Here is a 13,980-nt window from a genome sequence, read left to right on the forward strand (position 1 = left end):
TTTTCGTTGAAAATGTCGCCATCGGATGCTGAAAGTTGTGTACACACTAGCCGAAAAACCTACGATTTTACCTCGGACGGGAATTTTCGGCAGATTTTCTACCAGTGTGTGCCCCACTTTAGTCTCATGTGTAAACAAACCCTATTGGAAAAAAAAAATGAAGCTGAGATGGAGTTTATTAATGATTTATTAGGAACCTGTCAGACAGGTTTGTTAGCTGCACACAGTTCCAGCACATGAAATGGCCTCAGAATAGCACTGTAGTATTATTAGAACTTTATTACATAACAATCACTGGAGAATTATGCAGCTCAAATCCACGTTGAATAATACCACACAACGTTTTGCCTTTTACAACATTTGCCTCAGCCAAGACACCGTAGAGCAAGCTCCAGCGGCCATGTTTGAATAGGCTAGTAACCCATAGGAGCGTCAAGCGGCGGCCATCTTTGATGTGGGCAATTTTAACTTCGCTTTTATTTGGTATCAGTTTCCTTTTGCAAGTTTATTCCGTGCCTTGAATGTCATCCCGAGGAAAGCTGACAGACACAAAATGAAATGAGGGAGATTTGAAGCGGCTGTCTGTAGAGGTAAAAGATTCTGCTGTACAGGCTGAAGGAACTACAGCTCCCAGCAGCTCTCTTTCACTTCCTTGCTGCTGTTAGCTGAGCATTATATGTGTGCTGACCATCCCCTGCACCCAGGAACATGGTGCTTGCTGGATTCCAGGGATCCTTCACTACTGGTCTGTTACCTCATTCTTCTCAGAAATGCTGCAAATGATCATTTCTGCCATGGGGGGAGGGGGGTTCTACTAGAGTTCATGATGGATGCTTAGCAGTGCCTGTGTGCTGAGGTACAATCCCCCGTGCATGCAATGGTTCTATCCAAAACACCAGGGCTTTTTTGTCTCACAAAATAGGTGCAGGAACTCTACCTATTGGAGTTACCTCTTGTCTCCACCCCTACCCACCTCCGAGCACCGTTCCTTGTCTCCACCCCCTACCCACCTCCGAGCACCGTTCCTTGTCTCCACCCCCTACCCACCTCCGAGCACCGTTCCTTGTCTCCACCCCTACCCACCTCCGAGCACCGTTCCTTGTCTCCACCCCCTACCCACCTCCGAGCACCGTTCCTTGTCTCCACCCCCTACCCACCTCCGAGCACCGTTCCTTGTCTCCACCCCCTACCCACCTCTGAGCACGTTCTTTATCTCCACTCCCCTACCCACTTCCGAGCACTGTTCCTTGTCTCCACCCCTACCCACTTCCGAGCACTGTTCCTTGTCTCCACCCTCTACCCACTTCCGAGCACCGTTCCTTGGTTCCACCCCTACCCACCTCCGAGCACTGTTCCTTGTCTCCACCCCCTACCCACCTACGAGCACCGTTCCTTGGTTCCACCCCTACCCACCTCCGAGCACTGTTCCTTGTCTCCACCCCCTACCCACCTCCGAGCACTGTTCCTTGTCTCCACCCCCTACCCACCTACGAGCACCGTTCCTTGGTTCCACCCCCACCCACCTCTGAGCACCGTTCCTTGTCTCCACCCCCTACCCACCTCTGAGCACCGTTCCTTGTCTCCACTCTCTACCCACCTCCAAGCACTGTCCCATGGTTCCACTCCCTACCCAAAATGTAGAAAGATTGACCGCACTCTGGTGAAGATATTTCTTGAAATCAAAGATGTTTCCTTTATTGTTCCAATAAAATCAGATGACAGACAGTGTACAAGCAGACAAGGTTGACGCGTTTCACGACATTACCAGTCGCTTACTCATAACCACCTCCGAGCACCGTTCCTTATCTCCACCCCCTACCCACCTCCAAGCACCGTTCCTTGGTTCCACCCACCTCTGAGCACCGTTCCTTGTCTCCATCCTCTACCCACCTCCAAGCACTGTCCCATGGTTCCACTCCCTACTCCCTACCCACCTCCGAGCACTGTTCCCTGTCTCCACCCCCTACCCACCTCCAAGCACTATCTCATGGTTCCACCCCCTACCCACCTTCGAGCATGTTCCTTGTCTCAACCCCCTACCCACCTCCGAGCACCGTTCCATGTCTCCGCCCCCTACCCACCTCCAAGCACCATTCCTTGTCTCCACCCCCTACCCACCTCTGAGCACCGTTCTTTGTCTCCACCCCTACCCACCTCCAAACACCGTTCCTTGTCTCCACCCCTACTGTAACGCTCCTGCGTTTCTTATATGGTGTGGATTTTCAGCTGCAGAAATAGTTCCACGTCAGTAGTCATGTAAGAGATATGCTGAGATACCATTCCCAACCTCAATGACTCATCATGTGTGGAAGGTCTTATTTCAGCTAGTAAATACACACAATTAGCAAGCTGGTTCCTAGAATGACTTTATGTATGTGGTAACACAATGATGAAGGTTTAGGGATAGGTTGAGTGGAGGTGATAGGTGATAGACACTTGAAGGTGAGACAGTAGCAGATGGATGCAGGAAGGTTTAGCAATGTTGTATGGTAGCAGATGACAGAATAGCAGGTGGACATACAAAAGAGATCAACCCAGTGCAGAAAAGTAGCAGTAGTCTCAAGAGCTAGCAATCTAGTTATGCAGATGTAATAAACAGTCTTTACTATGCAGAGCTAGATAGTGTAAGCTTAGTATAAGTTTATAGAGAATTCCCCTGCGGGGTACTTAGCACTATTAGCGATACAGCCGAAGGGTGGTTCAGGAGAGGCGGATGATCCAGTAGCGGGATACAGGGATCAGCGCGGCGAGGTTCCGTCAGCGAGGTAAGCTTGCAAGCATGGAAGCTTCAAGCAAGGTTAGCATCCAGGTAAGGGTGTTTGAACGAACACATGTGAGTGAGAACCGGCGCTTTAAATAGCCATCTAGTCCGGCGCTGGGTGATGACAGCTCCAGTCTTAAAGGTGTATGCGCACCTTTCCAAAAGTAAATGGTGGGGCGCATACACTTGTGGAAAGTGTAATTTAGGGTACCAAAGGTACCGGAACATTACACCTACCCACCTCCGAACACGTTCCTTGTCTCTACCCCATACCCACCTCCGAGCACCGTTCTTTGTCTCCACCCCTACCCACCTCCGAACACGTTCCTTGTCTCCACCCCCTAACCACCTCCGAGAACTGTTCCTTGTTTCCACCCCCTACCCACCTCCGAGCACCATTCCTTGTCTCCACCCCCCTACCCACCTCCGAGCACCATTCCTTGTCTCCAGCCCCCACCCACCCCTGAGCAACGTACCTTGTCTCCACCCCCTACTCACCTCCAAGCACTGTCCCTTGGTTCCAACCCCTATCCACCTCCAAGCACCGTTCCTTGTCTCCACCTCCTACCCACGAGCACCGTTCCTTCTCTCCACCCTCTGCCCACTTCCGAGCACCATTCCTTGTCTCCACCCCCTACCCACCTCCGGGCACCGTTCCTTGTCTCCAGCCCCTACCCACCTCTGAGCACTGTCCCATAGTTCCACCCCCAACCCACCTCCGAGCACTGTTCCTTGTCTTCACCCGCTACCCACCTCCGGGCACCGTTCCCTGGTTCCACCCCCTACCCAACTCCAAGCACCGTTCCTTGTCTCTACCCCATACCCACCTCAGAGCACTGTTCCTTTATCCTCCCCTACCCACCTCCGAGCACTGTCCCATAGTTCCACCCCCAACCTACCTCCGAGCACTGTTCCTTGTCTTCACCCTCTACCCACCTCCAGGCACCCTTCCCTGGTTCCACCCCCTACCCACCTCTGAGCACCGTTCCTTGTCTCTACCCCATACCCACCTCGGAGCACCGTACCTTCTCTCCACCTCTGCGCACCGTTCCTTGTCTCCTCCCCCACCCACCTCTGAGCACTGTCCCTTGGTTCCACCCCCTACCCACTTCCACCTCGGCACCTGGGGATCTAGTTGTTTTCATGCCCTGCTTGGCAGCGAGGAGATCCCCTGTCATTGAACATAGCTTTGTGGTGTTTGCATTCACAGAGCTGTGTTCTGGGAAGATCACAGCCGATCGCCGGATGTCGGCAGTCAATCACTGGCTGGGACCTGGTGATCAGCATTTGTGCTGTAATGCATCACAGCATAGGCGTGTGTGCCCGCTACCCAGAAATTCAGAATCACACATATGGATTCTGCGCAGCCGGCCCCCAGTGTAGCAGTAAGTATACAGTTTACGGTCAGCAAATGGCTAGTGTGAATCAAACATGATTCAGTAGTACTTACCCTCACATGGCCACATACAGCTATTTACTTGTATTGGCGGCTGTACACAGCCTGTGCACCGCCCCGGGTGCCAGAAACCACCCGGGGTTTTACATCTCAGCACATAGGTGCTGCTAAGGGCTTATGTGCAGGAGGCCTAATACTAGGTTCACACTGCTTTGTGCGCAGGAATGTGCGTCGCATACATTCCTGTCCCGGCAGCCAAAACATGCAGCTCTTTTTCAGATGCATGGGGGATGCCCTTAGTTCTGAATGGCAACCCAAGCATTGGAAAACGCAGCACGCTTTTGAGTGTGTGAAACCCCATTGTGCAAAAGCAATGTGTGGTTCCATATTTTAAAATTAGGGTCAAAGACATTTTTTAGAGCCCTGTTTGCGATTATAGGTAAGTTTTGTAAGGCCGGTAAGGTTACACACCTTTTTAACCTCTTCTGTGCCACCCCGGCATCCCTTCAAACAGTTTGGAATACCCCCACACGCCCCACACATGCATCGCTGGGCAGCCCACCCTTTTGCCGCCGCACATATGTGTTGGCGATCGTCAAGGGGTTAACTACGTTTGATCAGGCTCATTTACAGCACACAGTATGTGTGCGCTGTGTGCATGCTTTGGCAGGGGACTGCCCCTCCCCATCTTCAGCGATGGTCCCTGCATTGGAGATGATGACGCTAGATGCAGTGATGGCAAACCTTGACACCCCAGAAGTTTTTGAACTATATTTCCCATGATGCTCATGCACTCTGCAGTGTAGTTGAGCATCATGGGAAATGTAGTTCCAAAAAATCTGGGGTGCCAAGGTTCGCCATCACTGCGTCTAGCGTCATCAACTGCAATGCAGGGACCAGACGCAGTTGTGGCGAACCTTGGCACCCCAGAAGTTTTGGAACTATATTTCCCATGATGCCCATGCACTCTGCAGTGTAGTTAAGCATCATGGGAAATGTAGTTACAGAACTTCTGGGGTGCCAAGGTTCGCCATCACTGCATCTAGCGTCATCAACTCCAATGCAGGGACCAGACGCAGTGGTGGCGAACCTTGGCACTCTAGAAGTTTTGGAACTACATTTCCCATGATGCCCATGCACTCTGCAGTGTAGTTGAGCATCATGGGGAATGTAGTTCCAAAAAAATCTGGGGTGCCAAGGTTTGCCATCACTGCACTAGAGTAACCTTAGACCACCAGGGCACAGAGGACCGGTCTAGCGGAGTAAAGGATCAGGTAAGTAAAACTGCTTTACCCGGTCCCCCTTTGCCATAAACGAGCAGTTAACCCTTGCAGTACGGGCACAGCCCTACTGCAAGGGAGGAGTTTTAGTTTTCCCAGAGTTCATCTTTTAGAAAAAAGGGAACTGTTGAGAATAGAGGGGTCTTCTTTGTGATTTTTATTAAAAGTAATAGAGTTTTCAGGTTGTAGTTTATGTTCCCAGATCCTGGCACTGGCCATAAAATGACCTTTGCTGCACCTTAGCACTTGCTATGTGGAATATAGGCAGGCTGTTGTAGAGGGCTATTCCGCCCTCTAGTGGTTTTTGAAGGTAATGGGAAAAGTTGAAGGTCAATCCAGCTGTTCTCTGGTTTCATTCTTGATAACAGATGTTCTGATAGAAAGGCAAAGACCAACAGTAATTGTTTTACTGGCAGAAACAGGGATCATCACAAAACAGTGAAAAGTAAAAAAAAAAAAAAGTCAATTATACTCATTTAGGAAAACCATTATCTTTATGTCTGTGTCCCTTTATCTGCCATAAGTAATGCCCCCGTGTTGTGCCACACCATTATCATTTCATGTTATTATAGAAGAGACGGTGACAGACAGTAGATGGGGGTTGGCGGAAACATTCCAGTTGCCAAATAATTTTGCTATCAACCTTTAAAATGCGTTATCTGTTATAAATGATTTGTCACTATAGCTGCATGGATCCCTGTTACTGCCACAGACACCAAAGCATGGCATAAGTGGGCACAGCACCCTGATTTGCTTAAAGTGTTACTAAACCCAGGAGCCTGCAGTCACCATATCTGGTCTCCCACAGTACACAGAACATGGAAATGCAATTATTTTAGTAAATATAAACTGCTAAATACCTTTTCTCATCAGCAGTATATAGCTGATGTGCGTTGATGAGGTGGCACTGATAGGCAGCACTCATGGACACGGATAGGCGGCTCATCTAGCTGACATTGTGCAGGAGCCAATGCAGAATTACGCCCCCCTCAGAGTTTCTCCACCCCCCCTCCCACCTTGTGCAGCTGGATCTCTTCAGCAAAGCTGACTCTCACTCGCTCCCCCAACTCGCAGTCCAACTGGATCTCTTCTTTAGTAAGGCAGCAAGCAGGCTGAATCCCCAGCTGGGTCCAAGTTTCCATCTCCTGTGATCAGAAGGATGGACATTAAGGGTTCTCACCAAGCGGCCGGGGTAGGCTGAATCCCCAGCCGGGATCCAGATCCCGGTTTCCTCCTGCGATCCGCAGCACACTGTCACACCAAGCCAGGGCCGGGACAAGAGGTGGGCAGGAGGGACGGATGCCCTGGGCGCAATGGTTTATTGCAGGGATGTGGGCGCCCTGACCCTAACTCTTAGAGAAAGGTAGGGGGGACGCAGTCTGTCATCTTTGCCCTGGGCGCTGGATGGCCTTGTCCCGGCACCGCTAACCCCATTGCCACTGCCTTTTAGGTGGATCTTAAGGCAGGCAGGGAGGTGTTGGCAGGGCCGGAACAAGGGGTGGGCAGGAGAGGCGGCTGCCCTGGGCACAATGGTTTATTGCAGGGATGTGGGCGCCCTGACCATAACTCTTAGGGAAGGGTAGGGGGGACCCAGTCTGTTATCTTTGCCCTGGGCGCTGGATGGCCTTGTCCTGGCACCGCTAACCCCATTGCCACTGCCTTTTAGGTGGATCTTAAGGCAGGCAGGGAGGTGTTGGCAGGGCCGGAACAAGGGGTGGGCAGGAGGGGCGGCTCTCCTGGGCACAATGGTTTATTGCAGGGATATGGTTGCCCTGACCCTAACTCTTAGGGAAGGATAGGGGGGACCCAGTCTGTCATCTTTGCCCTGGGCTCTTGATGCCCTTGTCCCGGCACCGCACCGAGCAGCCGTGCTAGGCTGAATCCCGGCCAGGTCCAGATCCCGGATCAGTGGCAAGGTGGTCTGTCACACCAAGCAGCCGGTGGTGTGCGAGTTTCGCGGCTCCCTGTGAATGCAGCTGCCAGCAACCTGCCATACCCAGGCCAGCTAGGCTGACAAAAGCTCAGGCACCAGAACACAATTTCTAGTCGCCATGGCGACCTGGCGCCTGGGATTTGTCGAGCCTTGTGTTATGATTTGGTTTAGGCTTTGAATTGTAAATAAAAATAAAAGTGATCTAGATATGTGTTTTCTGATCCAGTCAGGCTCACTGGTCTGCAGGACAATGTTGCTTCTTCCATTCTAAGATTTCTCATTATGTTTCTTGTCATGGCAGGAGAATGGAGCCATCGGGAGCAGCAGCCAGCCAGTCGTCTGAATCTAGCGGTGTGCTGGACCTTTCCTGTACATATGATGTATCAAAGAGTCTTCTTCAGCCCGAACCCGCTACTGGAACATTGGAAGAGGATTCTAGCTGTGCCTTTACCTCGGCTTCACCAGCATCTTCACTGAACTACACTGGTAGGGGGGTCTTCCTATTTAGGTTATTTGGATTTTCAGTAAAGGAAAGATATACTATGCAACCTATAATGATGATCAGTTACTAAACAAACATTATACTCAAGCAGGGCTTTTCTAGCAGGAAAACGTGGGAACGCAGTTCCGGCACCTTCACCGCTGAATGCATGTAATAGCAAAGGGTGCTGGGGTGTGCTGGAGGGTCTATTATTGCTGGCTGCTGGGGGATCTATTGTCTCAAGCGGTCTCTTGTTGCTGGGGAGGTCTGTTGTTCCTGGTGGGGGATCTATTGTTGCTGGGGGTCTTATATTCCTGGGAAAGGTCAATTGTTGCTGGGAGGGTATTTTGTAGTGAGGGGGGTTTATTGTTGCTGGGGGGGGGGGTCTGTTGTTCCTGGCGGGGGCTCTATTGTTGCTCAGGGTCTTATATTCCTGGGAAAGGCCAATTGTTGCCTTTGTATTTTGTAGTGAGGGGGGTTTATTGTTGCTGGGGGGGGTCTGTTTTTCCTGGTGATGGATCTATTGTTGCTGGGGGTCTCTTATTGCTAAGGAGGTCAATTGTTGCTGGGAGGGATCTGCTGTTGTAGGAGGGGGTCTATTGTTGCTGGCTGCTAGGAGATTTATTGTTGCCGATGGGGGTCAATTGTTGCTGGAAGGGTATTTTTTAGTGAGGGGGATTTATTGTTGCTGGGGATATCTATTGTTCCCGGGGGTGGATCTATTGTTCCTGTAGGGCCTTGTATTGCTGTGGTATTCAATTTTTGCTGGGACGGATATACTGTTGCAGGAGGGGTCATCTGCATACTAGCAATAGAGGATGCTAGGCAGCAATGGCTATCTGCATCCTAGCAATGGCGGATTCTAGGCAGCAATGGCCACCTGCATTCTAGCAATGGAGGATGCTAGGCAGCAATGGCCACCTGCATTCTAGCAATGGAGAGCACTAGTCAGCAGTGGTCCCCTGCATTGTAGCAATGGAGAACACTAGGCAGCAATGGCCACCTGCATTCTAGCAATGGAGGAGGCTAAGCAGCAATGGCCACCTGCATCGTAGCAATGGAGAGCACATGGCAGCAATGGCCACCTGCAATCTAGCAATGGAGGAGGCTAAGCAGCAATGACCACCCGCATCGTAGCAATGGAGAACACTAGGCAGCAATGGCTACCTGCATTCTAGCAATTGAGAGCACAAGGCAGCAATGGCCACCTGCAATCAAGCAATGGAGGATGCTAGGCAGCAATGGGCACCTGCATTCTAGCAATGGAGGATGCTAGGCAGCAATGGCCAATTACATTTAAGCAATGGAGGATGCTAGGCAGGATTGGCCACCTGCATTCTAGCAATGGAGGACGCTAAGCAGCAATGGCCACTTACATTTTAGCATTTTAGCATTACATTTTAGCTAATAGCTGATAGCGCTGGCGTGCCTACCACGTGGAGAGGCGGTTGGTTATACTGTTAGTGACCGGGCTCATTTCTCTGGCAACAGAACTTTGGCTTCTAATAAGCACTCCTTCCTTAAGTGGGGAATGCACCGTTTTGATTCCCTATGGATCACTCGAGACATTGAGCATTAATTTATGCTGTGCAGCCAACAAGGGCCAAACCTGTAGGAATCACATGTGATACGTCTCCACCTGGACCAGATATCTTTTTCTGGCATAAAGATTTTGCTTACTCAAGCATGTCTGTTCAATGGACAAGGGTAAAAGGAATCGTCTGAGGAAGCGACATGAGCGAAACGCGTCGCGATTCCAGAATTTCCACTGATATATCCCATATCATTTTGTACTAGCATCATGAATCTATCATGACTCATTAGTTATCTTTCAACAATTGCCTTTGATCTCAGAGGCTGGTTGGGATCCAGTGGTTTACCTGTATTGTCTTATGTACATGCATTATTTGCTTTATGAATTTACACCTTTTTGATATTTATATAAGACTTTTAAACCTATACTAATAAATGCTATATTTTTTATATATCTTTGGTGTATTCATTTTCATCAGGATCTCCACTCCTAGCCTTAAAAGTCCCATTTCTATGTGAGAGACTGTAGAGACCCCAGCTAGCTGTGGGATCTTCTCATCCCTCTCTCTTTGTCTTTTTATATATGTTCCAGGGATGTGGCAGGAGTGGTACCCTCAGTATATCTCACTTATTTTCTAGATAGCCATACCTCACATGTGTGGTTTGAACACCGTTTACTTATGTGGGCAGGGTTCCATATGCGTTCGCTTCTGCGCGCGAGCTAACGGGGACAGGGCGCTTTAATTTTTTTTTTTTTACTATTTATTTTATTTATTATTTTTTATTTTTACACCGTTTTAAAAAAAAAAAAAAAAAATGATAATTTTTATTTCTATTACAAGGAATGTAAACATTCCTTGTAATAGAAATAGGCACGACATGACCTCTTTTTTTGTGAGATCTGGGGTCAAAAAGTCCTCAGATCTCACAAGTACACTAATAAAGATAGAAATAAAAAAAAAAAAAGGGACCTTTTAAGCCGGTTGCTAGGCAACAACGTTTGCCATAGCTCCGGTCCTCCAAGACAATAGAGTCGAGTGAGGGCAAGCTTGCCCTCACTCGACCTCCCGTCTGTGAGAACCCGGGACCGGATCATTTTCCCCACTGCTGGCGGGTCCGGTAAGCGGGGAAAAGGACCGGTACGCGATGGGAGGGGGGGGGCACCTCTTCCGCCATCCCGGAGGGTGATCTCGCAGCGAATCTGCCACTGGGACCACCCTTATCGGAAAGCCGATCGCCTGCAGTTTAAAAAAATACCAGGGTTATGGCAGCTACCTGCTGCCATAACACCGGTATTTGGCTTTAAACTCAGGACGTATATATACAGTGGCCGGTAGGGAGGTGGTTAAACTTTTTTTTTTACATTTTCACTTTCAATTACTTCCTGGTTTCCATCCAAGGCAAATGATGTCATACATCCCAGGAGTCAGGAGGGGAGGAAGAGCTTTCTCAGCTTAGTACACCTTCTTGCCTGAGCCAAGGGCAGATGGATTCCAGGAAGTAACTGCTACATGAATCACCTGCCCTTACTCAAGATGGCCACGCACAGAAATTTCTCAGCAAAATAAAGCATGGTAACATGGATGGATGGGGAGATTGCTTTGAATATTAAAAATAAATGTTTTTTATTTGTGGTGCTCAGATGCCGTGTAGTTCCGATTTAATTAGGGACAAGGCCAAGCCAATCATAGCTTCCGTTAGGGATGTTGCCCTCTGAAAGGTTTACCCCCCTTCATGGCCAGGCCTTTTTTACGACACGGCACTGCGTTATTTTAACTGACGATTGCGCGGTCAGGGGACGCTGTACCCCAAAAAAATTTATGTTTTTTTTCCCCCCAAAAATAGGGCTTTCTTATGGTGGTATTTTATCACCTCTGCGCTTTTTTATTTTTTACGCTATAAACAAAAAAAGAGCAACAATTTTGAAAAAAGAACAATATTTTTTACTTTCTGCTATAACACATATCCAATAAAAAAAAATCACTTTTCTTGAAAAATTTAGGCCAATATGTATTTTGCTACTTATTTTTGGTAAAAAAAATCCCAATAAGTGTATATTAATTGGTTTGCGCAAAAGTTATCATGTCTACAAACAAATAAACTTGTTTATTTCTTACTAGTAATGGCAGCGATTAACGACTTATAGCGGGACTGTGATATTGTGGCAGACATTCGGACACTAACTGACACCTTGTGGGAACCAGTGACTCTAATACAGTGATCAGTGCTAAAAATATGCACTGTCACTGTAATAATGACATTGACTGGGAAAGGGTTAACATCTAGGGCAACCAAAGGGTTCAATGTGTGCCTAACCGGTGTTTTTGTGTGTTTCACTAAGGCAAGTAATGGATTAAATTCCCACTGACAGGACAGGGCTCTGCCTTGTTTACTTAGGCAGGGCGCAGGGCTCTGTCCTGTGTAAAACCTGGACGATTGGCGGGAGGACACCCGCTGGACAACATCTGCTGTATTTAATCACAGCATGGCCAGGTTGCTGGTGTTGCGAGCGTGAATGCGCCCCCTACCTGGAAGTTCCAGGTCAATTACTAGATATGTGATTTGGCGCAGCAGAGCTGCCTTGCCGGCGTATATCTATGTTATACTGTCAGCAAGTGGTTATCCCTTAAACAGAGGCGTATCTAGAACTTTCAGGGCTCTGGTGCAATAAACCATGAAGGGCCCCCCTGACCCCGTCCCGGGGGGCCCTTGCTATTTTCCAACCTCTCCAAAAGAAATTCAGGGACACCTTTTTTTCTGTGTTCAGCCAGCCATTGTAGGCGGAGAATGTATCCTAATTTGCGGTGGGGCATTTAAAATGGGTGTGGTTCAACAAGAACCATCTAATGCTATACCCCTTTGCACACCACTACACCCCCCCCCCCCCAGGAATGCCTCCAAACCCCTCAGCACATCTTTATACCACTTTACCACCTGCACATCTCTGCACCTCCCAGATAACCCCCCTAGCACACCTCTGTAAACCCCCCCCCCCCCAAGCACACTTCCTTTCCCTTTTTTTGCACATCACTGCACCTCCTACACACACACCTGTACAGATCCCAGCATCGCTCTGTACCCCCCCCCCCCCCCACACACACACACACCTCTGCACCTCCTAGAATCCTCCTTATCCCCCAGTTTGCCTCCATACACCCAGCAAGCTTTTGTAACCCCCATCACACCTCTACACCCCCCATCACATCTATACTGAACAAACTTATAAACGCAACACTTGTTTTTGCCCCCATTTTTCATGAGCTGAACTCAAAGATCTATGAAAACCGGGATTTATCCGTGAAGAGAACACCTCTCCAAAGTGCCAGATGCCATCCAATGTGAGCATTTGCCCACTCAAGTCGGTTACGACGACGAACTGCAGTCAGGTGGAGACCCCGATGAGGACGACGAGCATGCAGATGAGCTTCCCTGAGTGTTGGGGCAAAAATTCTTTGGTTATGCAAACCGATAGTTGCAGCCGTTGTCCGGGTGGCTGGTCTCAGACCATCTTGGAGGTGAAGATGCTGGATGTGGAGGTCCTGGGCTGGTGTGGTTACATGTGGTCTGCGGTTGTGAGGCCGGTTGGATGTACTGCCAAATTCTCTGAAACGCCTTTGGAGACGGCTTATGGTAGAGAAATGAACATTCAATTCACAGGCAACAGCTCTGGTGGACAATCCTGCAGTCAGCATGCCAATTGCACGCTCCCTCAAAACCTGCGACATCGGTGGCATTGTGCTGTGTGATAAAACTGCCCATTTTAGAGTGACCTTTTATTGTGGCCAGCCTAAGGCACACCTGTGCAATAATCATGCTGTCTAATCAGCATCTTGATATGCCACACCAGGGTGGATGGGTTATCTCGGCAAAGGAAAAGTGCTCACTAACACAGATTTAGACTCCACTGTATAGAGCAGAGGTACTGAATTCAAATTCGCGGAGATCCGCTTAGTAAAATCTTCTTCCAGGAGAGGTCCGAATCACATGCTTGTGGTGTGACTCAGATCCTTTACATCACAGCACCCTCTCCTCCTAGGCATTCCCATCTCTGCAGCTGGGGAGCACAGGGGAAACTGCACATGTTCCCGACCCACAGAGGAACACGTCACACTTTATCACATGTGTGCGCCAAACCGCATAGTCCTGCAGCTCCATGCAGCTTGGTGCCGCGCAATTAAAAAAAAAAGTGCCAGGGACTTGTTTCCCCGCATTTCTCATGGGTAGTGCAGCCCATTAAAATGAATTGGCTGACCTAGCTCTGACATGCACAAAAAAATGTGCATGCACAGATTTGAACTGAGCCCCATATCACAATCCCATCCTTACATCAGTTCCACAGTGTCCACTGCACAACACAGTTCCCTTCCCTTCACATCAAGATCCCCCCTTCACATTAGTGTTCTCATTCCCCCTTGACATCAACACCCTCCAACAGTACTGTCCTCAGGCCCCCACATTACTGTCCCCAGCCCCCCCATTACAGTACTTCTATCCCCCATATTGTCCTCAGTCCCCTATTCCAGTCCTCAGCTCCCCCATATTATTGCCCCCCCAATACAGTAGTCAGCTCCCCACATTACTGTACTCAGCCCCCAC

At 49.2% G+C, this 13,980-nt stretch overlaps 1 protein-coding gene across 1 annotated transcript in view; it reads left to right on the forward strand.

The window, feature by feature from the left end:
* Positions 1–666: 666 nt before the first annotated feature.
* Positions 667–13,980, forward strand: part of SHLD1 (shieldin complex subunit 1) — a gene marked incomplete at its 3' end in the record, with an annotated part of 176,531 nt that continues 163,217 nt past the window's right edge. The window contains exons 1-2 of the mRNA XM_082250998.1: positions 667–745; positions 7,672–7,856. Of these exons, the coding sequence (XP_082107124.1) occupies positions 7,676–7,856 (181 nt within the window). The 5' untranslated portion in view covers positions 667–745; positions 7,672–7,675. The remainder of the gene's footprint in view (positions 746–7,671; positions 7,857–13,980) is intronic.

Source organism: Pelophylax lessonae, assembly GCF_965119305.1.
Source record: "Pelophylax lessonae genome assembly, chromosome: 3".
Lineage (NCBI taxonomy): Eukaryota > Metazoa > Chordata > Amphibia > Anura > Ranidae > Pelophylax > Pelophylax lessonae.